General features: G+C 43.7%; 1 protein-coding gene across 1 annotated transcript; it reads left to right on the top strand.

Moving 5' to 3' along the window:
* The first annotated feature begins 3,616 nt into the window (after window positions 1–3,616).
* mmp2 (matrix metallopeptidase 2) lies at window positions 3,617–25,170 on the top strand. The gene is made up of 13 exons (XM_041895417.2): window positions 3,617–3,997; window positions 4,443–4,669; window positions 5,520–5,668; window positions 6,915–7,043; window positions 7,300–7,473; window positions 8,273–8,446; window positions 10,244–10,417; window positions 10,702–10,857; window positions 11,186–11,312; window positions 17,252–17,388; window positions 21,730–21,889; window positions 22,301–22,410; window positions 24,148–25,170. The coding sequence occupies exons 1-13, from the start codon at window positions 3,842–3,844 to the stop codon at window positions 24,252–24,254; spliced, it is 1,980 nt and encodes a 659-aa protein (XP_041751351.1). The 5' UTR covers window positions 3,617–3,841; the 3' UTR covers window positions 24,255–25,170.
* The last annotated feature ends 678 nt before the right edge of the window (window positions 25,171–25,848 follow it).

The raw sequence follows: 25,848 nt of genomic DNA, 5'->3' as shown, positions 1-25,848 counted from the left end.
GGGTTCTACCTAGAAATAAAAGGGTTCCACCTGGAACCAAAAAGGGTTCTTCAAAGGGTACTCCTATGGGGACAGACGAATAACTCTTTTAGGATCTAGATAGCACCTTTTTTTTCTATGAATGTAGTAGTAAGCCACACCTTAGGATTACAGGCAACATCTGCACTGAGCTAAAGGGTAGAGCTGCCACCTTCAAGGAGTGGGACTCTAACCCGGACGCTTATAAGAAATCCCGCTATGCCCTCCGACGAGCCATGAAACAGGCAAAGAGTCAATACAGGACTAAGATTGAATCGTACTACACCGGCTCTGACGCTCGTCGGATGTGGCAGGGCTTGAAAACTATTACAGACTACAAAGGGAAGCACAGCCGCAAGCTGCCCAGTGACGCGAGCCTACCAGACGAGCTAAATCACTTCTATGCTTGCTTCGAGGCAAGCAACACTGAAGCATGCATGAGAGCATCAGCTGTTCCGGATGACTATGTGATCAAGCTCTCTGTAGCCGATGTGAGTAAGACATTTAATCAGGTCAACATTCACAAGGCCGCAGGGCCAGACGGATTACCAGGACGTGTACTCCGAGCATGCGCTGACCAACTGGCAAGTGTCTTCACTGACATTTTCAACATGTCCCTGACTGAGTCTGTAATACCAACATATTTCAAGCAGACCACCATAGTCCCTGTGCCCAAGAACACTAAGATAACCTGCCTAAATGACTACCGACCCAAAGCACTCACGTCTGTAGCCATGAAGTGCTTTGAAAGGCTGGTCATGGCTCACTTCAACACCATTATCCCAGAAACCCTAGACACACTCCAATTTGCATACCGTCCCAACAGATCCACAGATGATGCAATCTCTATTGCACTCCACACTGCCCTTTCCCACCTGGACAAGAGGAACACCTATGTGAGAATGCTATTCATTGACTACAGCTCAACACCATAGTGCCCTCAAAGCTCATCACTAAGCTAAGGACCCTGGGACTAAACACCTCCCTCTGCAACTGGATCCTGGACTTCCTGCCGGGCCACCCCCAGGTGGTAAGGGTAGGTGATAAACACATCTGCCACGCTGATCCTCAACACGGGGGCCTCTCAGGGGTGCGTGCTCAGTCCCCTCCTGTACTCCCTGTTCACCCATGAATGCATGGCCAGGCACGACTCCAACACCATCATTAAGTTTGCCAACGACACAACAGTGGTAGGCCTGATCACCGACAATGATGAGACAGCCTATAGGGAGGAGGTCAGAGACCTCGGGGGGCCAGTATGAAAAATAAAAATGTATGCTATCACTAACTGTAAGTCACTCTGGATAAGAGCGTCTGCTAAATGACTAAAATGTAAAAATGTAAAATGTGGTGCCAGGATAACAACCTCTCCCTCAACGTGCTCAAGACAAAGGAGATGATTGTGGACTACAGGGGAAAAAAAGAGGACTGAGCACGCCCCCATTCTCATCGACAGGGCTGTAGTGGAACAGGTTGAGAGCTTGAAGTTCCTTGGTGTCCACATCACCAACAAACTATCATGGTCCAAACACACCAAGACAGTTGTGAAGAGGGCACGACAAAGCCTATTCCCCCTCAGGAGACTGAAAATATTTGGCATGGGTCCTCAGATCCTCAAAAAGTTCTACAGCTGCACCATCGAGAGCATCCTGACTGGTTGCATCACCGCCTGGTATGGCAACTGCTCTGCCTCCGACCGCAAGGCACTACAGAGGGTAGTGTGTACGGCCCAGTACATCACTGGGGCCAAGCTTCCTGCCATCCAGGACCTCTATACCAGGTGGTGTCAGAGGAAGGCCCTAAAAATTATCAAAGACTCCAGCGACCCTAGTCATAGACTGTTCTCTCTGCTACCGCACGGCAAGCGGTACCGGAGCGCCAAGTCTAGGTCCAAAAGGCTTCTTAACAGCTTCTACCCCCAAGCCATAAGACTCCTGAACAGCTAATCATGGCTACCCGGACTATTTGCATTGCCCCCCCACCTCACCCCAACCCCTCTTTTACGCTGCTGCTACTCTGTTTATTATTTATGCATAGTCACTTTAACTCTAGCCACATGTACATATTACCTCAATTACCCCGACTAACCGGTGCCCCCGCACATTGACTCTGTACCGGTACCCCCTGTATATAACCTCCCTACTGTTATTTTATTTTACTGCTGCTCTTTAATTATTTGCTATTTTTGTTTTTTCCTTAAACTGCATTGTTGGTTATGGGCTTGTAAGTAAGCATTTCACTGTAATGTCTACACCTGTTGTATTCGGCACATGTGGCAAATAACATTTGATTGGATTTGATTTGACCTAGACCTAGGATCCTAAATGTACTGTTCCTTGCAGCATCAGGTGTTAAGTAAGTACTTTTGCTAAGGCCTTTGTAGGCATTTTGCTAACATAATCAGAAATGTCTTAAGAGGGGCGGTGCTCACCTTGTAGCCAGGATAGGACAGGTGAACTCTCAACTTCAGGGCCTGGTGAGAGAGGACCTTTGCTGAACTCATGTTCCAACTTTTCCATTGGTTTTAACATTTTGTTAAACTTAACTATTTCTAGCGATACTGGGCTACACACTTAACCATTTCGTTGTCACTGTTAAAGTGGTTGTTTTGATTCCTTGCTGCAACATTTGTCTCTTTCCTTATTTCATGTCATTATCTGCTGTTTGGTCCTCTGAGTGGATGAATGCGGTGTATAGGAGCTCATTTGCTAACACTTACAAGGTAGAGGTTTGCTATATTTCCTTTAATTTCATTTTCATGTTGTAGGTCATGGGGATGCGGTTTCCACTAGTTACCACAGTTACAAAGTCAACATGTAAGGTTAGGGTTAGGCATTCGGTTAGTAGTGTGGTTAATGATAGGGTTAACTTTAAAGTTAGGTTTAATCCAATTTTAAGAAGAGAATTTGAAGGAAAGGGTGGGGTTTATGAATTTGTGGCTGTGGTAACTAGTGTGCGATACCAGGCTCCAACCTACCTCGCCACCTGGGGTCAGTCAGCAAAGTGATAGAGGCAGGAGAACCTGCATAGATATGCCTTTTCTTAGATTTTGTAGGAATTCAGTTTCCTTTGACCTGCATGTTTGTAGGCCTAAACATTTTGAAGACTTCACTTGTCTACCAACTAATCCTTTAATAAAACCACTATATTTGCACCTTTAACTTTGCCTCCTGCTATGTCATGCAACGCAAGGCCGTGTGACACGTTAATTGTTTTCGCGAATCGCTATATTACAAGGCATTCCCTGCCATCCGGCGGCGGATGGCCTCTGTTCGCGGGGTCAGGTAGCCTACAAAGGCGCGCTCTTTTTTTCCGCGTTTGTGAGTTATTTTAATGCTAGGGCCTAGGCTACAACTGTGTTCATTGCGATTTATCCCTATCTGTTTGGTTTCATTGTCAATCTATCTACTATTTATGCGGGATTCGTGCAATCGTTGTACCCACTTTAATGTATGAGCAAATACAACGTATAGGCCTAGTCTACAATGCAAAGAAAACCGAACACAGAGGCCAAATAAGGGAGGTTTGGAATTACGCAGTAAACTCGTAATTGGAACAGGTATCCGGTTACATTTCTCCGACGTTCCCCAATTTGGGGAGACTGCGCAGTCTATAGCCTACACGTCCCGTGTAAAGCAGCGTCAAAAAAGTGCATGTGTAAGCACAACTGAGTTAGCAGACCTGGGTTGCAGTGCAGAATTTCCCGTTGATGAGAAGATAAAGGAACAGAAGAGGCTGAGGCAAGAGGACTACATCCAGCCCAGAAGCGCACTGTTTTTCCTCCATCCCGACTACATACCCAACGATTCTCCACCGGGGAAAGATGGGGTGCCACACGGCATTTAGCCCCCGACACCTTGTCCTCAAAGTGGTTTTGGTACAGTTAATCGCCTTTCTCCAGAAAACCTCTGCAGCCCCCTCGCCCATTATCAAGTTCCCAGGAGACGATAGTCCAAAAACAGACAAAGAAGTGGCTCTGGTAAGTGTTCTTTAAACAACTTTTCAAAGTGGGAATGTAATGTGATTTTTGCTTCAAACTACTTTATAGGTTATTTTCAATAAATTCAGGAATAGAGAACTTATATTCCATTCTGCCATTTGTGAATGACTTTAAAAGGACAAATCATTCATGAAACTCATAATGTATTGGCTTCAGACCTGATAGTTGGATACCCACTGGGCACACACTGGTTGAATCAACATTGTTTCCAGTCATTTCAATGAAATTACATTGAACCAACGTGGAATAGACATTGAATTGACATCTGTGCCCAGTGGAGACATTTTGATGTGTAATGCACACAAATGTTCATGCATTCATTGATACAGTATGTCTAAATGGATGAAGGCACTGTATAGAGTAGGAAGGCATCAGAATATATCCTATATCCACTCATACGCTTGTCTTTTATCCCCTTTTGCAGCACTATCTGAACAAGTTCTATGGCTGCCCACAAGACAGATGTAACCTCATGGTGCTGAAGGACACCCTGAAGAAGATGCAGAAGTTCTTCTCGCTGCAAGAGACGGGCGAGATCGACCCCAAGACGGTGGAGATCATGAAGAAGCCCCGCTGTGGCGTTCCAGATGTTGCACAATACAACTTCTTCCACAGGAAACCCAAGTGGCAGCAAAACGCCATAACCTACAGGTCAGTGGTCAAAACATGTTTGTTTGGCCCAAATAGTGTTTTGGTATAGGGAGTTGTGCAATAGGCTTTGAACCCCATGTGCAATAGGGTTGCACTCCACATAACTCCCTATGTTGCTGTGCAATGTGCTGACTGCTGAGCAAAGGAAATGACTAAGGAAATGACTCCTCCAGCCCCTGTAGTTTGTTTTGGGCCATGAAAACCTCAACTATGTACTGCCCACCAACCCAACCACAATCTGCTAACACCAAGATTCCTGCACACTGAGTGCTTGTTGGATATTTTTTATTTGAGGTTCAGAAGAGAGTAAAGGTCTGTTGTTTACATCAGCCCTTTCTGTGTCCTCATGACCACTCAGACTCACTGTATGTACCAATGGGAAAAACAGAGATGGGGAGAAGTTTACCAAAACAACAAGATACAGAGGGTTATACTGCTCAGACACACTCGCATAGCAGGGGTTAGTGGCTGGACTCTCTCATGAAGCATTCTAACCACATGAGTCATAGGCAAGGCCTGAAGACTGATGGACTTTTTGTCCAGATGGGGGGTTTAGGATACCTCTGCTCTATTGCTTTTGTCCTTTTAAATAGAAGAGAGTGTGGTGCACAAGCTTTTGTCTTTTGCAATTTGACATAGGTGAATCTCACGTTTTTAAGGTTTTATATGCTCACACTGGTCCCTCTTTGATTCTGCTTGCATTATGTGCATTTCCTCAAGCATAACTATTCAATCACACAGTAATATTCCATTATGTAACATTTATCATGCAGCACACCTTCAGCCAGGGATCAGCTGTTTAATGAGTCTTCTCCTCTGTTTCCTCTCCTCTCTGTGTTTCACCTCTCAGGATTCTAGGCCATTCTCCTGACCTGGACGAGGAGACTATTGATGACGCCTTCTTAAGGGCCTTCAAAGTGTGGAGTGATGTCACCCCACTCAAGTTCACCCGCCTCATGGATGGAGAGGCTGACATCATGATTAACTTTGGCCGCAACGGTACGGTATTACATAACAGTTTGTACTTTTATCATCTGCTGAATGTACTGTATGAAACCTCAGCAATGCCGGATGATGAGTAGCCTGGTTAAACCAGACTTAATTCTGCTCTCACCTTCGTTCAGTCTGGTTTAACCAGGCTACTCATCATCCGGCTATTGCGCAAAAGGGCGGAAGTGGCTGGAAACGAGATTAGATGATGTGTGCTCAGTGCTGCTAATCGTATAGTACTGTAGGCCTGCCTATGTGTGAGTTACTTATTGCTCTTTCTCTGGGTTCCATGTGTCTCACATAAAGTCAATATTCTCGTGGCAGGCCAGACCTCAAGTAAGAACATATAGAGGTCACTGTCTCATGGCACCATCCCACACGCTATCTACACTGAGTGTACAAAACATTAGGAACACCTTCCTAATATTGCGTTGAACCCCCTTTTGCCCTTAGAACAGACTCAATTCGTCTGGGAATGGATTCTACAAGGTGTCAAAAGCATTCTACAGGGATGCTGGCAAACGTTGACTCCAGTGCTTCCCACAGTTGTGTGAAGTTGGCTGGATGTCCTTTGGGTGGTGGACCATTCTTGATAAACACGGGAAACTGTTGAGTGTGAAAAACCCAGCAGCGTTGTAGTTCTTGACACACTCAAACCGGTGCACCCGGCACCTACTTCCATACCCTGTTCCAAGGCACTGAAATGTTTTGTCTTGCCCATTCACCCTCTGAACGCACACATACACAATCCATGTCTCAATTGTCTCAAGGCTTAAAAATCCTTATTTAACTGGTCTCCTCCCCTTCATCTACACTGATTGAAATGGCTTTAACAAGTGACATCAATAAGGGATCATTGCTTTTACCTGGAGTCTATGTCATGGAAAGAGAAATGTTTTGTACACTCAGTGTATATTTTACAGGGTTTGGTTTGGTGGACTGATGAGGATTTTGGTCTTTGGGGAGGTTATCAGGACCGCTCGTTAGACAGTTACTCACATAACCATGCCTCAGGCCTGTCTGACCCTAGCTGACCTACTTGTCTGGGACAAGAACAGTAATTAATAAGAAATACCTATCAACACCACAGACAACAAACAGCAAGTTCTGTAGTCTTGTGAGACATATTTGAAGTCTAACTAGCTACTTCGGAGACAGTTCTGTTCTGAGATGAATCCATCCAGTAATGCTCTAATTGTATTCTGATCTGTGCCTTGAGTCCTTTTGTTTTAAACCTTGTTATGTGAATCCATAGAGCATGGTGATGGCTACCCCTTCGATGGTAAAGATGGTCTGCTGGCTCATGCTTTCGCTCCTGGACCAGGCACCGGGGGAGACTCCCACTTTGATGATGATGAGCAGTGGACCCTGGGAGAAGGACAAGGTACTGTACTGTCTGAGTTGTAAATAAAGTCTGTAAACAATGTCAAGAGTTCATCCTGATCTAATCTATTAACCTACTTGTTTTTACTTATCACCTATGTATTCATGGTCATACATGGCAAGTTTTTAAAGCAGTTTGCGTTTAACATTTCACCGATGATATCGAGATCGCTGAACCACACAGTATCTGACACAGCTCTGTTTGAGCTCCTTTGATCATCACCTCTCCCCCCACCCCATCTCCCTCCCCTCCACAGTGGTGAAGGTGAAGTTTGGTAATGCAGAGGGGGAGTTCTGTAAGTTCCCCTTCATGTTTATGGGAACGGAGTACAACAGCTGTACCAATCAGGGCCGTGAAGATGGATTCCTCTGGTGCTCCACCACATACAACTTTGACGACGACGGCAAATACGGTTTCTGTCCCCATGAGTGTGAGTAGGAGCCAACATGGCTGTTTTTCTTTTTCCTCTAAAGAGTTCCTGTGAATGTATTGTGCAAAAGAGTTACAGTATACATTTTTATATCTACATGGAGTGTCAAAAGTTAAGAGTGTTGCATTCAGCAGTCCCTCATGGAACTTCTATTGTGGTGTTTTAGCGATAGTTTCTGACCAGGAGTTGGCCAGGAGTTACTCCAGATGAGAGGTTTGTGATTAGTTAGAAGAAGCTGTGTTGCTGTTGGACTGAGACCAGGTGGGAGTCCATTCTGGGAAACTAGTGTTGTTTTCTGGGTCATAAAGTACTCCCTCTTCTCTGTGTTGCTTGGCCAGATTCATGAAGCTTTTCATCATTCCTTTTGTCTGTCTGTTTGTGTTGATGTCCATGGTACTGCCATTAGGGTATAGACTCACCATAAATGAGTGCAAAGACATACTGATACATATAGGCCTACAGTAGACTCATATGAGACCAACAGTCTTATGAAACGTCCTAACTGGTTATCCCTTGATCTTGAGAAAATGGCGTACTCAGTGAAGTCTTGTGAAACATTTATCTTGTTGATAGTTTTATAGACTGTTGATATACTGTAGCGATAAACATTTTAGTCTGGACAGAGTGGATGTGTAACACCCTGACAAAGAATGATAATGCGGTTCAGTTAGCTTAAGATTGGATCTGTGAAATCACTCAAACTCAGGCTCAGCATAACTGCCATGGCATTTTAGTAAATTCTGGAAACTTGTAAACTCTGTATAGATAATTCCTTCAACTCTGTCTTCCTGTGTTACAGTGCTGTTCACCCTGGGTGGAAACGCGGACGGAGCTCCATGTAAGTTCCCCTTCACGTTCCAAGGGGAGACCTATGATGGTTGCACCACTCAGGGGCGTGACGACGGCTACCGCTGGTGTGCTACGACTGAGAACTATGACAATGACAAGTCCTACGGGTTCTGCCCTGAAACAGGTGGGTTCCCAGTTCATACTGCCCAAGCCCGAAGGGGTCTCTCCCTCCCTATAGCATGTGAGCCTCATCAGCTTTGTTAACCCAAACAGCTAAGGGCACTGATCCATCCAACAGATCTAACTGTTGCATGGAAACCGTAATCTGAGGATTATACTTGAGCCAGGTTATGTGCTAGTGTGTGCGTGCTAGCATGTGTTAGTGGTGCAAGGGTCAGCTGTTTCTTCACCCGCCCGCAATTGCTAATAACCCATCTGCAACCGCCCGACTATATGTGATAAAGTGAAAATCTGAGGCCCGCATCCAACCCTAACCCGCAAAGCTGTGAAAATGACCCAACGTGTTTCTGATAAGATTTCAGTACTATACTATCAGCTTTTATGATGAAGACAGCACCTCTACAGATTGTATCTAGCATTACATTCTCTCAAGATGCAGAAAGAAAAATCATATTTAAGTCTACATTTTGCTTGTTACTGCAATAACTGCTTAATTCTGCAGGAGTTATTATTGAGGCTATGTGAGAGGTTATAGACTTACAATCAGTGTCCAGATTTCAGTTTCCATTTAACCCATCTAAACAGTAGGCTACAGTTCCCTTGACATGCCATAGGCCTATTTGAAGTCCCGAATTTGTATAGCGCCTCACAATCATCACACATAACATAGCCGGCACTGCAATCATCCTCTTTTACCACTTCACCAAATCTTGTCCAAACATTACTTTTCTGACCCTCCCTCCTCTTTATATTCAACTCTCCTTTCGCAGCTTTTGTCTTATTGAATTAAACTTCGACAATGTCCTTTTTGCCTCCGTGGATTAACGTTAACTTTTTCTGCCCGTTCCCAAAAACATTATTTGGCATTCTGCCCGTTCCCAAAAGCATTATTTGTTGATTGGCTGTGTAGGCTATTTGGCACACATACAGTTAAGCCCTAAAGCTTAGGCTTATGCACTCATACCAGATAGCCTAAAATAATGAAAGAAAAACCCCAATGTAGCCTATATAAATTGCACAAGAATGATACATTAATGGATTTCTTCACTTTATTCAACCCGCCCGCCACCCACCCACCCTTCAGCAACACAATATTGAATGTACCCTAAACCCATCCTCCCGGGACTGCGGGTTATGAGTCAACCCGCCCATCACTAGCGTGTGTGCGTGCATTTATCAGTCAAGCTGTACTGTGCTGATGCCTCCATGTATTGGTGTAGCAGAATGTTAGAATGTTCCAGACCTGTGGTTTCCAATCTTGCAGCAGCTAGTCTACTGAATGACGGTAAAAGTATTTTACTGAGTGGCTGCTGGCGGGTGTTATTTTCCATTGTGTCAGTGGCTCAGGGGTTGGGGGTAGAGTCAGGAGAGTGAGAGAGAGGGATTTGGGGAGAGAAAGAGAGGGGGGGGTTAAGGCTGAGGTTTTCATCTGGTTCTAATTGGTTGGGAATGCTGGCGTGCTATGTAGTCTTGTGTGTAAGAAGCACTGAATAAGAAACAGCCTGCTTCAAAAACCACACAGGCCCATGGCTGTGCTGTACCAACCCAGACCCCAGATATAATATTATCATGCAGGAAAAGAAAAGCCACTTTTTAGAGAGTGGTTTTTGGTTTTGATTTGGATATACTGTAGATACAAAATACATCCGATGTCAATGTCATTAAGGTCATGGCAGTTTCTCAAGCAAATCCATTTAGCAATTCAACCGAAATCAAGTTGATAACTTTAAGCACTACCTCATCGGCACACAAAGAAAAGTCAATTTGGTCCTGAAATATGTATTTTTGTTCACCCATGCAGCCATGTCCACTGTGGGAGGAAACTCTGAGGGTTCCCCCTGTGTGTTCCCCTTCACATTCCTTGGAGACACTTATGACAGTTGCACCGCTTCTGGACGTAGCGACGGCAAAATGTGGTGCGCCTCCACCAAGAGCTACGACGATGACCGCAAGTGGGGCTTCTGTCCTGATCAAGGTAAATGTGTAATCGATGACCTTTGACATTATGTTTGTTTGTAGGTGGTTTTAGCAGTTTAGTGGACAATGACAATTCATGGTTATTTATTTGAATCATTTGTATTTTTAATCTGTTTTATTCATTCATGTATTTAATCATTCATTGTCTATGCAGAATGGAGGGGAAATGGTCAACAGGAATTTCCCAACATGGAAAACATTCTCATTCACCTGAATATAACTTGACTTGTTACGCTTTGAATATGTGTTGCTGTATCTCTCACTCCTATTGGTGTTGTCCAGGCTACAGTCTGTTCCTGGTTGCGGCCCATGAGTTTGGCCATGCCCTGGGCTTGGAGCACTCCCAGGACCCTGGTGCTCTGATGGCCCCCATGTACACCTTCACCAAGAACTTCAGACTGTCCAACGACGACATCAAGGGAATTCAGGAGCTGTATGGTCAGTTTGAAATTCTTATGTACTGCTTATAAATGCAGCATGTATGGGTTATGAATGTGTTATGAAGTATTTATGTAGGTACCTTTCAAATAACGTGTAACCATGACTTCACCCGCCGTTCATAACCAGAGTACTTTGGTGAATGTCCTGCAGATAACAACTGGATTTCTCCTTGTTGAAGGATATAGATCTCATTTTCAGAGATATCATCTACTCAATGCTCACCATGTTGCCTCTCCTTTCCTCTCACCATGTTGCCTCTCCTTTTCCTCTCACCATGTTGCCTCTCCTTTTCCTCTCACCATGTTGCCTCTCCTTTTCCTCTCAGGTCCTGGTACAGACAAGCCCCTTTCTCCCACCCAGGGCCCAGTCACTCCTATGGACATCTGTAATGAACCTGTGGTGTTTGATGCTATTGCCCAGATCAGAGGAGAGACCTTCTTCTTCAAGGACAGGTAAATGATTTACTGGGGATTCTATTACTTCTGATCTGCAATGGTTGGAACATGCAACATTTAACTTGTTGAAGTCATAAGTCTTACAAGCCTGTGTCTGTTTTTTATTGTATTGTTCTCTTATAATAGCTAATATACTTTTGTTTGGTCTTCTCAAAAAACATGTAGCCAATCTGAAAACAGGCAGAATGAACATATAACCCCAAGACTCCTATTTTAGACTCTGTGGTTAGAGTCATTGGAGCAGACCAGAGTCCACAAGTTAGACCTCACAATCCACTACTAAATCATTTCACCACAAACAATGGGTAGTTTAATAGGGGGCTTTGTTTGGTCTCAGAATGCATTATTTTCTCTTGGCAATCAGTTGCTTTGTTTGAATGAAGGGGGTGGTGTTATTTCAATTTGTCTAAGCTTGAATGCTTATCCCATGCTGTGATCAGTATAAAGTTATGAAACAACTGGTAATAATAAACACCCTCACAATCCTGGATCAACTATGATAAACCAAAATGGCTGCCTGTTATTAGGATTGTAAACCAGACCCTACTGTACAGTACAGGATACAGACTTTAACTGGGATTGTCCTATGTAGTGTAGAAAAGGAGAAGAGGAATAGACTTTCTGTATCTCTCCATCTTACATTATCTGTTGGGAGAGTGGTGTGGTTCAGTTTCAACTATCCATGACTCAGTGTACTTTCCTTCTGAAACATGAACTCTTTACCACAACAGCCTAATCTTGTCTGGAACAAATTCTTTCAGGAACAGTTTCAACCCAAACAATAAGCTATTGCAAGCAATCCAAATTACAAAATTGTGACTGAATAGCAAGTTTAGGTTTCGTTGGACATTTATATGTTCCTTCTCAGACTTTGCCGCCACATATTTTTGCCTTCACAGTTTTAAGGTGAGCTTTACTATATATCTGTCATGGCTGAGTTGGAACGGTGTCCAAAGCAAACAAGTATACTTTTTTGACTCGAATAACTGCAGTCATTCAGCCTGCCTGCCCCCCCCCCACTGCCCACCCTGAATCTGGGACTGGGGGGGAAACCACCCTCAAATCCTGCTTACCAATCCTGCTTTAGTTCATAGAATCCTGCTTTAGTTAAGAGTTAAGTCTTCACTCACTGTGGTTCACCATGCTTTAACACTGTTCAGCCCTGGCCAGCGAGCAGGGACAAACATCATGCTGAAGGCTGTTCTGTGGACTATAAACTACACTGTGTCGTGTTTGGTTGATGTGTCAACGTAACATTAACTGGTAAAGGAGGGAGGACCTGCCAATTAAAACCGGAGTCTGGTTTTAACGGCAGAATTTCTCTCAATAGTTAGTTTAGAAATGTTGTGACTATGCCTGTAAGTCATGTCTTTGATTGGGTTAGTTTGGTTATTTTTTAGGGATATCATCTGTTGTCTGCTGCTTAAACATCCTAGAGAATCCAAATCCACAAGATATCCAGCCACAATGGTAAAATCTCACAGAATACCTATACAGTGATTTGTTGTGGACAAGACACTGGACCTGAGGATTTCTGGAGAGATTCTCCATTTCCTCATCAGCAAGATCCTTTTCTCATTCAAAATGATTTGCAGTGTTCTAGTTCTAGAGTTTTACCATGATATCATTAACAATGACGCATATTCAATGATACACCCCATAATTATAGCTATCTTTTAATGTTAGCGATCTCTCAGATGGATGGAAATGCCATTATGGAGGGAGTTATGGCTGTAGGATCTTAATTTGAGCCAGTTTGCTAGAGCAGGGAAATAATCCTGCAGCAAAAGGAAATGTGGATTATAATTAATGGCCATTTTTTGTAGGGGTTGATACGTTTTAAGTTAGGGCAAATCAAGTCTGAAATGTTAAAGTGGAAAATACACACTTTTTAGAAGCATTTTAAAAACTTGAATACGCTGCTGTGCAGGAAAATTATCTTAAACAAAAGAGTGATCAAATTAAGATCCTACAACTCTATGGAGGAGTTACAATACCAAACCCATAGCTGCATGATATTTGGACTCAGAGGGCCAGTTAGGCTGTTTCTCAGGTTTCAGTGGTGGGATGACTTTGGTACCTAGTTATTCACAGTTGGCTCTAGGTCACCAGATGGTTTAGCTATCAGAGCCATGGAGTAGAGGAGTGAGGAGAGATGGAACAGAGACAGCGAGAGTGAGGAGAGATGGGGGAGAGAGAGGGAGAGAGAAGAGTGAGGAGGAGTGGAAGAGAGAGAGAAAGAGAGTGAGGAGAGATGGAGACTCAAGTCAATAAGCAAAGATTAGGATAGAGACTACTAAGGTTATGGAGCTGTCAACCAATGTCAAGGTTAATAACAATAGCCTGGGGCCCATTAGGATATGACTTTCTGTGTGCATCCATTTTGTTTTGTTGCTCCCTATTTTTAGGCAGCAGTGAAAATACAGAGACAGATGAATAGGGAAATGTAATTGAAAGTCACAGACTGGAGGGCAGTCACCAGTCTAGTGGGCCAATGTAATATCTGGAGTTTATTTTATTTATTTCACCTTTATTTAACCAGGTAAGCCAGTTGAGAACAAGTTCTCATTTACAACTGCGACCTGGCCAAGATAAAGCAAAGCAGTGCGATAAAAACAACAACACAGAGTTACATATGGGGTAAAAAAACATAAAGTCAAAAAAATACAACAGAAAATATATATACAGTGTGTGCAAATGTAGCAAGTTATGGAGGTAAGGCAATAAATAGGCTATAGTGCAAAATAATTACAATTAGTATTAACACTGGAATGCTAGATGTGCAAGAGATTATGTGCAAATAGAGATACTGCGGTGCAAAAGAGCAAAATAAATAACAATATAGGGATGAGGTAGTTGGGTGGGCTAATTTCAGATGGGCTGTGTACAGGTGCAGTGATCGGTAAGGTGCTCTGACAACTGATGCTTAAAGTTAGTGAGGGAGATAAGAGTCTCCAGCTTCAGAGATTTTTGCAATTCGTTCCAGTCATTGGCAGCAGAGAACTGGAAGGAATGGCGGCCAAAGGAGGTGTTGGCTTTGGGAATGACCAGTGAGATATACCTGCTGGAGCGCAGACTACGGGTGGGTGCTGCTATGGTGACCAATGAGCTAAGATAAGGCGGGGATTTGCCTAGCAGTGATTTATAGATGGCCTGGAGCCAGTGGGTTTGACGACGAACATGTAGTGAGGACCAGCCAACAAGAGCGTACAGGTCACAGTGGTGGGTAGTGTATGGGGCTTTGGTGACAAAACGGATGGCACTGTGATAGACTACATCCAATTTGCTGAGTAGAGTGTTGGACGCTATTTTGTAAATGACATCGCCGAAGTCAAGGATCGGTAGGATAGTCAGTTTTACGAGGGCATGTTTGGCAGCATGAGTGAAGGAGGCTTTGTTGCGAAATAGGAAGCCGATTCTAGATTTAACTTTGGATTGGAGATTCTTAATGTGAGTCTGGAAGGAGAGTTTACAGTCTAACCAGACACCTAGGTATTTGTAGTTGTCCACATACTCTAGGTCAGACCCGTCGAGAGTGGTGATTCTAGTCGGGTGGGCGGGTGCCAGCAGCGTTCGATTGAAGAGCATGCATTTAGTTTTACTAGTGTTTAAGAGCAGTTGGAGGCTACTGAAGGAGTGTTGTATGGCATTGAAGCTCGTTTGGAGGTTTGTTAACACAGTGTCCAATGAAGGGCCAGATGTATACAAAATGGTGTCGTCTGCGTAGAGGTGGATCTGAGAGTCACCAGCAGCAAGAGCGACATCATTGATATACACGGAGAAAAGAGTCGGCCCAAGAATTGAACCCTGTGGCACCCCCATAGAGACTGCCATAGGTCCAGACAACAGGCCCTCCGATTTGACACATTGAACTCTATCTGAGAAGTAGTTGGTGAACCAGGCGAGGCAGTCATTTGAGAAACCAAGGCCATTTAGTCTGCCAATAAGAATGCGGTGGTTGACAGAGTCGAAAGCCTTGGCCAGGTTGATGAAGACGGCTGCACAGTACTGTCTATTATCGATCGCGGTTATAATATCGTTTAGGACCTTGAGCGTGGCTGAAGTGCACCCATGACCAGCTCGGAAACCGGATTGCATAGCGGAGAAGGTACGGTGGGATTCGAAATGGTCGGTGATCTGTTTGTTAACTTGGCTTTCAAATACTTTCGAAAGGCAGGGCAGGATGGATATAGGTCTGTAACAGTTTGGATCTAGAGTGTCACCCCCTTGGAAGAGGGGGATGACCGCGGCAGCTTTCCAATCTCTGGGGATCTCAGACGTTACGAAAGAGAGGTTGAACAGGCTAGTAATAGGTGTTGCGACAATTTCTACGGTAGTTTTAGAAAGAAATGGTCCAGATTGTCTAGCCCAGCTGATTTGTAGGGGTCCAGATTTTGCAGCTCTTTCAGAACATCAGCTGTCTGAATTTGTGTGAAGGAGAAGCGGGGGGGGGGCATGGGCAAGTTGCAGCGGAGGGTGCAGAGTTGGTGGCCGGGGTAGTGGTAGCCAGGTGGAAAGCATGGCCAGCCGTAGCAAAATGCTTGTTGAAATTCTCGATTATTGTAGATTTATCGGTGGTGATAGTGTTTCCTAGCCTCAGTGCTGTGGGCAGCTGGGAGGAAGTGCTCTTATTCTCCATGGACTTTACAGTGTCCCAAAACTTTTTGGAGTTAGTGCTACAGGATGCAAATTTCTGTTTGAAAAAGTTAGTCTGGAGGGCAGTCACCATTCTAGTGGGCCAATGTAATATCTGGAGTCTGGAGGGCAGTCACCAGTCTAGTGGGCCAATGTAATATCTGGATCCTGGAGGGCAGTCACCATTCTAGTGGGCCAATGTAATATCTGGAGTCTGGAGGGCAGTCACCATGCAATACAGTACAGTAATACTGGAGGGAGGGCTACTAGACCGGACACAGTGTGCATCAGTTTAAAGGTGTTGTCACCCAGCTAACACTATTTTGAGAGCAAATCCCTCTGGTGTAGGTAGAATCCCCTCTCTCCTCTCTCTCCTGACTCAGCATGGTGATGGAAAGCAGATCTGGACATGAAGGGATGAGTAAGATGTCCTGGTGGTCTAACTTCACTGTGTGCTCAGCACCTTATTTACAGTCACTGGCTCAGCACAGGGCTGGGTGGGGAGTCTGGAGAATAATCCACTGAACTGAACCCACTGTTCATTGGCCTAGTGATGAGGTGGACCTGTACGGGATCGAGACACTGAACACAGGCAACCCTGCTAGCTAGGTTTCTCTAACCTCTCTGGCTGCATCTAATGCAGGAAGTGTCATTCATATGCATCCAGAATGTGACAAGAGTGAGTGAAATAATGAAATCTATATCTGTGACCCATGGATGCTCCTCCTGTAGTGTCATTTAGGGTCAGGGGGCCTGTTTTGGGGGACTAATTCAATATACCTCAACCTTGAATGGATTGCTATAGCAGATCATCATATGACTACTTTGTCCATATCTGCATAGCATTTTATAAGCAATAACAGGCTTTATCTCTCTGAGAAATATTTGGCTCTTTGTAAAATAGGTCAATGGAAAAGACTTGGGGAGCTGCTGCTGCTGTTGTTGCTCATGCAGCTGCCTGTTGGAAATCTGGGCAAGATGGGTCTTGTTCCCCTGGCTTCGATAAACCCCGGTCCTAACGAGAACCAGATGCTGAATGAATCAGGCTATTGTGGCTTCGCTGCCTGGGCTGCTGAAACTCTCCCTCTCACTCACTGCCCCTCTCTCTCTTTCCCCATTACATTCCCCTCTTCCGTCTCTTACTGCCCTTCTCGTTCCCTCTTTCCTTCCCCACTCTCCTCTCTCCCCCACTGCCCTCTACTCTCCCTTCACCTGACCCCCCCTTTTCTCCCCTCTCCCCTCTGCCCTCTCTTACATGATTTGAACCAGTAGGTAACTCCTCTCTCTGCTCTCTCTATCAGGTTCATATTCAGGTCAACCAACTTCCGGGGCAAGCCTTCAGGTCCCATGCTGGTAGCCACCTACTGGCCTGAGCTCCCCGTCACCATCGACGCTGCCTATGAGAACCCACTGGAGGAGAAGACTGTGTTCTTTGCAGGTACTGTATGTATGGGAGACTGAGTTGTGTCATCCACCGTTGAGATACCTACATACATACATTACATACAGTGGGCAAAAAAAGTATTTAGTCAGCCACCAATTGTGCAAGTTCTCCCACTTAAAAAGATGAGAGAGGCCTGTAATTTTCATCATAGGTACACGTCAACTATGACAGACAAATTGAGAAGAAAAAAATCCAGAAAATCACATTGTAGGATTTTTAATGAATTTATTTGCAAATTATGGTGGAAAATAAGTATTTGGTCACCTACAAACAAGCAAGATTTCTGGCTCTCACAGACCTGTAACTTCTTCTTTAAGAGACTCCTCTGTCCTCCACTCGTTACCTGTATTAATGGCACCTGTTTGAACTTGTTATCAGTATAAAAGACACCTGTCCACAACCTCAAACAGTCACACTCCAAACTCCACTATGGCCAAGACCAGAGAGCTGTCAAAGGACACCAGAAACAAAATTGTAGACCTGCACCAGGCTGGGAAGACTGAATCTGCAATAGGTAAGCAGCTTGGTTTGAAGAAATCAACTGTGGGAGCAATTATTAGGAAATGGAAGACATACAAGACCACTGATAATCTCCCTCGATCTGGGGCTCCACGCAAGATCTCACCCCGTGGGGTCAAAATGATCACAAGAACGGTGAGCAAAAATCCCAGAACCACACGGGGGGACCTAGTGAATGACCTGCAGAGAGCTGGGACCAAAGTAACAAAGCCTACCATCAGTAACACACTACGCCGCCAGGGACTCAAATCCTGCAGTGCCAAACGTGTCCCCCTGCTTAAGCCAGTACATGTTCAGGCCCGTCTGAAGTTTGCTAGAGTGCATTTGGATGATCCAGAAGAGGATTGGGAGAATGTCAGATGAAACCAAAATATAACTTTTTGGTAAAAACTCAACTCGTCATGTTTGGAGGACAAAGAATGCTGAGTTGCATCCAAAGAACACCATACCTACTGTGAAGCATAGGGGGTGGAAACATCATGCTTTGGGGCTGTTTTTCTGCAAAGGGACCAGGACGACTGATCCGTGTAAAGGAAAGAATGAATGGGGCCATGTATCATGAGATTTTGAGTGAAAACCTCCTTCCATCAGCAAGGTCATTGAAGATGAAACGTGGCTGGGTCTTTCAGCATGACAATGATCCCAAACACACCGCCCGGGCAACGAAGGAGTGGCTTCGTAAGAAGCATTTCAAGGTCCTGGAGTGGCCTAGCCAGTCTCCAGATCTCAACCCCATAGAAAATCTTTGGAGGGAGTTGAAAGTCCGTGTTGCTCAGCGACAGCCCCAAAACATCACTGCTCTAGAGGAGATCTGCATGGAGGAATGGGCCAAAATACCAGCAACAGTGTGTGAAAACCTTGTGAAGATTACAGAAAACGTTTGACCTGTGTCATTGCCAACAAAGGGTATATAACAAAGTATTGAGAAACTTTTGTTATTGACCAAATACTTATTTTCCACCATAATTTGCAAATACATTCATTTAAAATCCTACAATGTGATTTTCTGGAAAATAAATTCTCATTTTGTCTGTCTTAGTTGACGTGTACCTATGATGAAAATTACAGGCCTCTCTCATCTTTTTAAGTGGGAGAACTTGCACAATTGGTGGCTGACTAAATACTTTCTTTCCCCACTGTACATACTAGGGTTGAATATTTTCCCTGTATTTTACAAACGTTCCATCCCGAGAATAAATCACTTTTCTCCCGGGTAACCCAGTATTTCCCGCTATAACCGGAAGTGTAATTCAAAAGCATTATAAATTATATAAATATGTCTGGATTTGATTAGAGCTTTGATCAGCATGAAAATTCTAACCTGATGCTACCTGAGCCTGATGAGCCATATATTAAATACATTTTATGAGCCCTACATTAACAACATTTAATGAGCCTAAGCCTAGAAAAGCCCAAATAATTGTGCCGTTATCTAATACAAATATGATTGTAAGTGGCTCTGGATAAGAGCGTCTGCTAAATGACTAAAATGTAAATGTAAATACAGGCTACTGCACGACAGAAAAACATAAAAGCCCATAGATGTAGCTAGCTATATGGTCTGTTGGGTAAATAAATGAAACTAGCTCCAGTAGGCTAATCTTTTTGAGTGTGAACTGTATTACTGTATTGTATTATACTGTATTATATGGACTGGAATTACGCACATGTTCAAACCATGATAAAGCAGAATAGAACATGTGATTCTGGTGCAGCACATGCGGCCTACAAAGTTACAAGTACAGGCTAGCGAATTAGATTTAGAAAAAAAGGGCCTATTTGTATAATATACCTTTCATAATATTTCCCCTGATGTTATTAGCCTACCTCCTCTTTCTCTCTATTGTTGCTTCATTCCTTCCTTGCTTTCAACAGTTAAATGAAATAAGTTTCGATGTCCTTATCTTCATCATTCTAATGACATCCTTGAAAAATATAGGACTAGAATTAGATGCAGAAGGCTTTCACATCTCTTCACAAAGATTGAATGGTTATGGGTCTGAATAAATAACTGCTATAGCCTACCGCCATCGCACATTCACTCTACTTTCAAACTACCCGTGAGTTCTATTGGCTGCTGAATTTAACATTCAGCAAAAAAAGAGCTTGCGTACCTCTTCGAATTGTCTATTGGTATAATTGTCTATTGTCCAGCAAGATATTCTAGTCTAGCTTTTCCTGCATGGGACTCCAAGAGCTAAGGAGCGTTTTTTAAGGAGGCCAGCGGGGTTGTAAGGCAACAAAATAGGAAAAATGCCAAGGGGGGTGAATACTTTGGCAAGCCACTGTATCTTAACATTTACAAAATAGTCTGTAGATACATAGAGTTTTGTTGGTAAATGTGTTTTTGTGAGACAAGTATTTATGTAATTTGAAAGATGTTGTCATTGAATGCATTTTGTGTCAAAGCAATGACAAATGATTCACAGGTTCATAGAGTGTTGTTGTGATAACTGTATTTAGAGTTTTGCACATGTATCCGCAGTATTGAACAATGCTTGTTAGCAATCGGAAAAAAACTGTAAAAAAGCAGCAGCTGCAATACATTTTTGTTTTTTAAAATCTTTACGATTAAAAAACAAGGTGACTCCCGAAAGCTTGATGTAGATGGGTAAATTAGACGTGCATTCGGTCTTTATATTACTGTAGCATAGGCTATGCTGCAGCAAATGTAGGCCTACCTGTCACAAGAACAACCATGATGAGACGATAGGTCTACATTTCCATTTTAGTCATTTAGCAGACGCTCTTATCCAGAGCGACTTACAGATAGTGAGTGCATACATTTTTCATACTGGCCCCCGTTGGGAAACGAACCCACAACCCTGGTGTTGCAAGCGCCATGCTCTACCAACTGAGCTACAGGGGACAAAATAGGTGAAGAACCTCTGAAAGCATCTGTTAACGTAACTCATTAACCTACAATGAGTTGAGGGACTTTGTCAAATGGAAGAGTTGTTGAGTTTCTTATTTACACTGTAAATTGTAACTCGTTCAAAATACAGCCCCTTTTGCCATTACATTATGAATCGCAATGCCGTGACCCGGATTCAAACCAGGGTTGCTGCAGCCACAACGCATACATGCATTGTGAACTGCGCTCCGTACTGAGATGGGCTGTCTGTCCCCACCCTGAGCGTTGATTCATCATGCAGAGGCTGTAGAAAAGCCAGATTTAGACATTGCATATAACACACAATTACATTTTCATGGCAGTTTCCTCTCTCTATCACTGTTAAACGGCTGTGACAATTTCCAGTAAATAACATCCTATTTCTAAGAAGTTCAACATTAGGAGAATCATAAGTGTGTCTTTTAGTATTTCTGTCAAGTATACTGCTAGTATGTGGTTTGGACATTTTGGACATTAGTGCTGTAGGTAGTTATTAGTGGTTTATAATACATGCCATGCATTGTAGAAGCATGCCATTCTACTTTAGAAAAGCTCCAGCTCATATAAGACCGTGAAATCAGAGCTCTTCCAAAACATAGTGTCCCTATTTAAGAAGATTTATGCTTGGCCTTGTAGAACAGAACCATTTATTTTCCATCCAGCCCTTAAATTGTAAAGCTATGAGTCACATTTCCTCAATAATTTATCCAGTCCTCCCTAACCACAAGATATGATCAAATGTAGCGTTATATTAGCCCGGTCCCAGATCTGTTTGTGCTGTCTTGCCAACTCCTATGATCATTGTCTCTCTGTGGCTAATAAAAAGATAACAGTTTAGAGAAACTCTATCCTCGCAAACCCTTCCCTGTGAGCAACTTGACCTGTGCTCATTTGCCATCTCTCCCCTCCTGTCTCTCCTATAGGCAATGAGATGTGGATCTTCAATGCGGACCAAATAGAGAAAGGCTACCCCAAGAGAATCTCCTCTATAGGCCTGCCCACAGACCTGAAAGGCATTGACGCAGCCTTCTCCTTCGGAAAGAGCCAGAAGACCTACCTGTTCGCTGGAGACAAGTTCTGGAGGTGAGTCACCACAACACAACACCTACCAAAGCCTGTGTCTGATCCACTCGGGCTTGTAACGATGACATCGTCATAGAATTAGAATGACTTTAATTCACTGTCATTCTAATTCTATAGACGTCACTGTGTGCTGCTGTGCTGAGCCATGTGTGCTTTTAATTAGGGTCCTTACCTTCCACTGGACTGTTAAAACAGCTCACTCTGCTCTTACTTAATACAGGGATCATGTAAGGTACTGCTGTTGGATGTACTTAACTCTTGCATGACTGCACTTGAGTTGACAGCTGTGATTTGTCAACCAAAACGGCCCAATCTACTCGTACTTAACAGAGTAACATAGTATCATGTACTTAACTTTATCATTACTAAACATTGACGTCATGACCTCTGTGTGTTATCATGCCCCTCCAGGTACAATGAAGCCAAGAAGAAGATGGACCCTGGCTTCCCCAAGCTCATCGCTGACTCCTGGAATGGAATCCCAGATGACGTTGACTCTGCCTTTAGTCTGAATGGCATTGGTAAGCATACTAGAATACAATACAGTATATTATATACTTTATTGTCCATCGCTTAGAGCGACACCACCACACACACAGAGCAGGGGGGATAGAGGTAGAGAGGGGGGAGGGAGAGAGGGATGGAGGAGGAGGGGTATAGAGAGAGATACCCACTGGGCACAGACGTCAATTCAACGTCTATTCCACGTTGGTTCAATGTAATTTCATTGAAATTACGTGGAAACAATGTTGCTTCAACCAGTGTGTGCCCAGTGGGATATCTACTGAAGAGAGAAATAGAGAGAGAGAGATGTCAACTGGAAGAGAGAGAGGTAGCTGGGGCCTGTGTGAACACGGAGGTAGCACTGCTTCCTGCTTCAGTCTGAGCTGTACTGACACACCACTGGCTACAGGCTTACATTCCTGGCAGTTAGAATCCAACCCAACCCAGCCAGTCCTCTCATTATGAACTGGCACCTGGCCTTAAAGCTGGAATCCTTAGTGGTGAAACTGCCACGTCTGTTTGAGATATTACAAAGACATTACTTCAAACAACCAACACTGTTTTTTTCCCTCTGACATTATTGCACATCATTGCACGCGCGATAGGCAGGAGGAGAGAGAGAGCAAGGAGAGAAAGTAGACGCAGGAGGAGAGCGAGAGCAAGGAGAGAAAGTAGACGCAGGAGGAGAGCGAGAGCAAGGAGAGAAAGTAGACGCAGGAGGAGAGCGGGAGCAAGGAGAGAAAGTAGACGCAGGAGGAAAGAGAGAGCAAGGAGAGAGAGTAGACGCAGGAGGAAAGAGAGTAGAGGCAGGAGGAGAGAGAGCAAGGAAAGAGAGAGGAGGCAGAAGGAGAGAGAGCAGGGATAGAGAGTAAACGCAGGAGGAGAGAGAGAGAGAGCAAGGAGAGAGAATAGAGGCAGGAGGTAAGAGAGCAAGGAGAGAGAGTAGAGGCAGGAGGAGAGAGAGTAAGGAGAGAGAGTAGACGCAGGAGGGGAGAGAGCGAGGAGAGAGAGGAGAGCTAGAGCAAGGAGAGAAAATAGAGGCAGGAGGAGAGAGGGAGAGCGATGAGGCAGGAGGAGAGAGAGCAAGGAGAGAGAGTAGACGCAGGAGGAGAGAGAGCAAGGAGAGAGAGGAGAGAGGGCAAGGAGAGAGAGTAGAGGCAGAAGGAGAGAGAGCAAGGAGAGAGAGGAGAGATAGGGCAAGGAGAGAGAGTAGACGCAGGAGAGAGCAAGGAGAGAGAGCAGACGCAGGAGGAAAGAGTAGACGCAGGAGGAGAGAGAGTAGAGGCAGGAGGGAAGAGAGCAAGGAGAGAGAGTAGTATAACACAGGAGGTAAATCTTAAGTCTATAGCAGTTAACCAGGGTTTTTTTATACCCTTGCTTCTGACACACATATACATCACACGCAGCGCTTCCCTACTAAGAAACTGTGTTTGATAGAGCCAGCCTGTGCTGCTTCACAGAGGTGCCTCTGTCTTCATGCTAATTAGCCTGAGCTCCTCCACTGCTGATTCCTGATTGGGTGTTTTTACTGAGGAGACGAGTGACATCATCATGTCCTCTTCCTCTGGCTGAGACGATAATGTGTTAAAAATATATAAGCTTCTAGGGGCCATATTTTACACTAGCTAGAATGTTCCCTTTTAGTGTGTAAGGCCTCGTGGCTTGCTCAAGGTGAAATTAGATATATATTTGATGCACTGAATGTGATGATTTTGATGTACCTTGTCTCTCATCATAATGTTTGTGTTTTCCAGATTACACATACTTCTTCAAAGGTGCCCACTACTTCAAAATGGATGACAGTAGCCTGAAGATCGTCAAACTGGGCGAGATTACAAAGGACTGGCTGGGTTGTCACTAAGCAACAGTGAGACGCATAGACATTGGCTAAGCTCCCCCATCCCCATCCAACCAGCCTATCCTGCACCCTAGCCTAGAAACTAAAGACACCCTCTAACACACCGTGGGACCATCTACACAGGCTGAACATAGGCAACAGGATTTTGTATTATATTACTGTGTGATATTATCAGTTTATGTGTTATGATGATGCAGATTTACTCTGATCTCTTTACCCCGTTGTTTGTTATTAGAAACTCAGACATCAGGTATGTCCACACTACATAGAGTGTTGTACTGGAAGATATTCTCCTATATAAATGTAGCTTCACTAGAGCAGTATTGCATCATCTGAAGAATGAATGCTGTCTATATTTATATTTACTGCTATGTCTGTGAAGTAGAGAGTACATGATACTGCAATAGAAGGAGAAATTGTCAATAGTAATTTCAGTGATGTGGAATACATTTGAAAAGATGAATTTGCACAATATGTCTGGACAGATAATGGTGCTTATAGAAAATGCTTATTTGCATGATCCTATATTTGATATGCAGTTTTTCTACATTCTGTTCAGACTATTTTCAAAAGTAAGTACTTATAGACACACCTTATTCTTCATATAGGGCTAGCACTTTGTATAAGACTATACAGGGGTACTGCACAAATATGGAGACCAAATTCTCCATTTTATAGGATCTGTCTATTGTTTCACTGATGGTACAGGGAGATGAAAGGCACGGGCTGCCTAGAGACTGTATCTGGTTTGTTGCTGCATGATGGAGTCATGACAAGAGAAGTACCACAGAAGTATTGTGTAATAATATTTTTGTATTGTTGTTTTGATGCTAGTCGTTTTGATTTGTATTCTTTTTTATAATGCTTTGTGCAATGTGTCATTCTCTGTCTGTAAAATAATAAAGATGGATGGTCAATACATGTGGTGTGTGTGTGAGAGAGAAAAGCCCTTGACCTTTCTTACTAGATAGGACTATGTCACATGAGCCTTTCTGTAGCCTTCTAGCACACAATTTGTAATCAGTAAATTAATAGTTTATAAATAGATGTAATTCTAAAATGTTTTTTTGTCAAGTACACTTAATATATTTGTATTCAGGTCCTTGTTGAGCCATTCTGAGGGCCCTTACATACAGTACCTCTGTGGTCAATGTAAAACGCCATGTTTGACTAACAGGTGACATCTTGTGGATGGATGAAGGTCTGAAAAACGGTTTGTTGTGGTTTTTATCATTGAGCAGAGGGCTTCATCACGCCAGCCATATTATGTCTTTGCCCTTGAGATATGACTTAGTTTATTTCATACAAATGAACACAACAATTTGACCCCAATTGCTAAGCTGAAAGAAACCTCAATGATGAGTCTTATTATTTTATGGGTATTTCTGTATTTTCTTTTATTTAGGCCCTATATCTAGTCTATTGAATGCCACCCTAATGTACATTAACTAATGTTGTAAAGTTGCTTCAACATTATACATTTTGCAATTCAACATGAACATTTGACTTGTTCACACAATTTATTTCAGCCAATCACCCCACCACTGCTCACTAGGCAAAAGGTTTACAACCTGATTTAAACCCAGTGCAGTAGGTG

Source organism: Coregonus clupeaformis, chromosome 15 (genome assembly GCF_020615455.1).
Source record: "Coregonus clupeaformis isolate EN_2021a chromosome 15, ASM2061545v1, whole genome shotgun sequence".
Classification (NCBI taxonomy): domain Eukaryota; kingdom Metazoa; phylum Chordata; class Actinopteri; order Salmoniformes; family Salmonidae; genus Coregonus; species Coregonus clupeaformis.
This window is presented reverse-complemented; position numbering and strand designations above follow the sequence as displayed.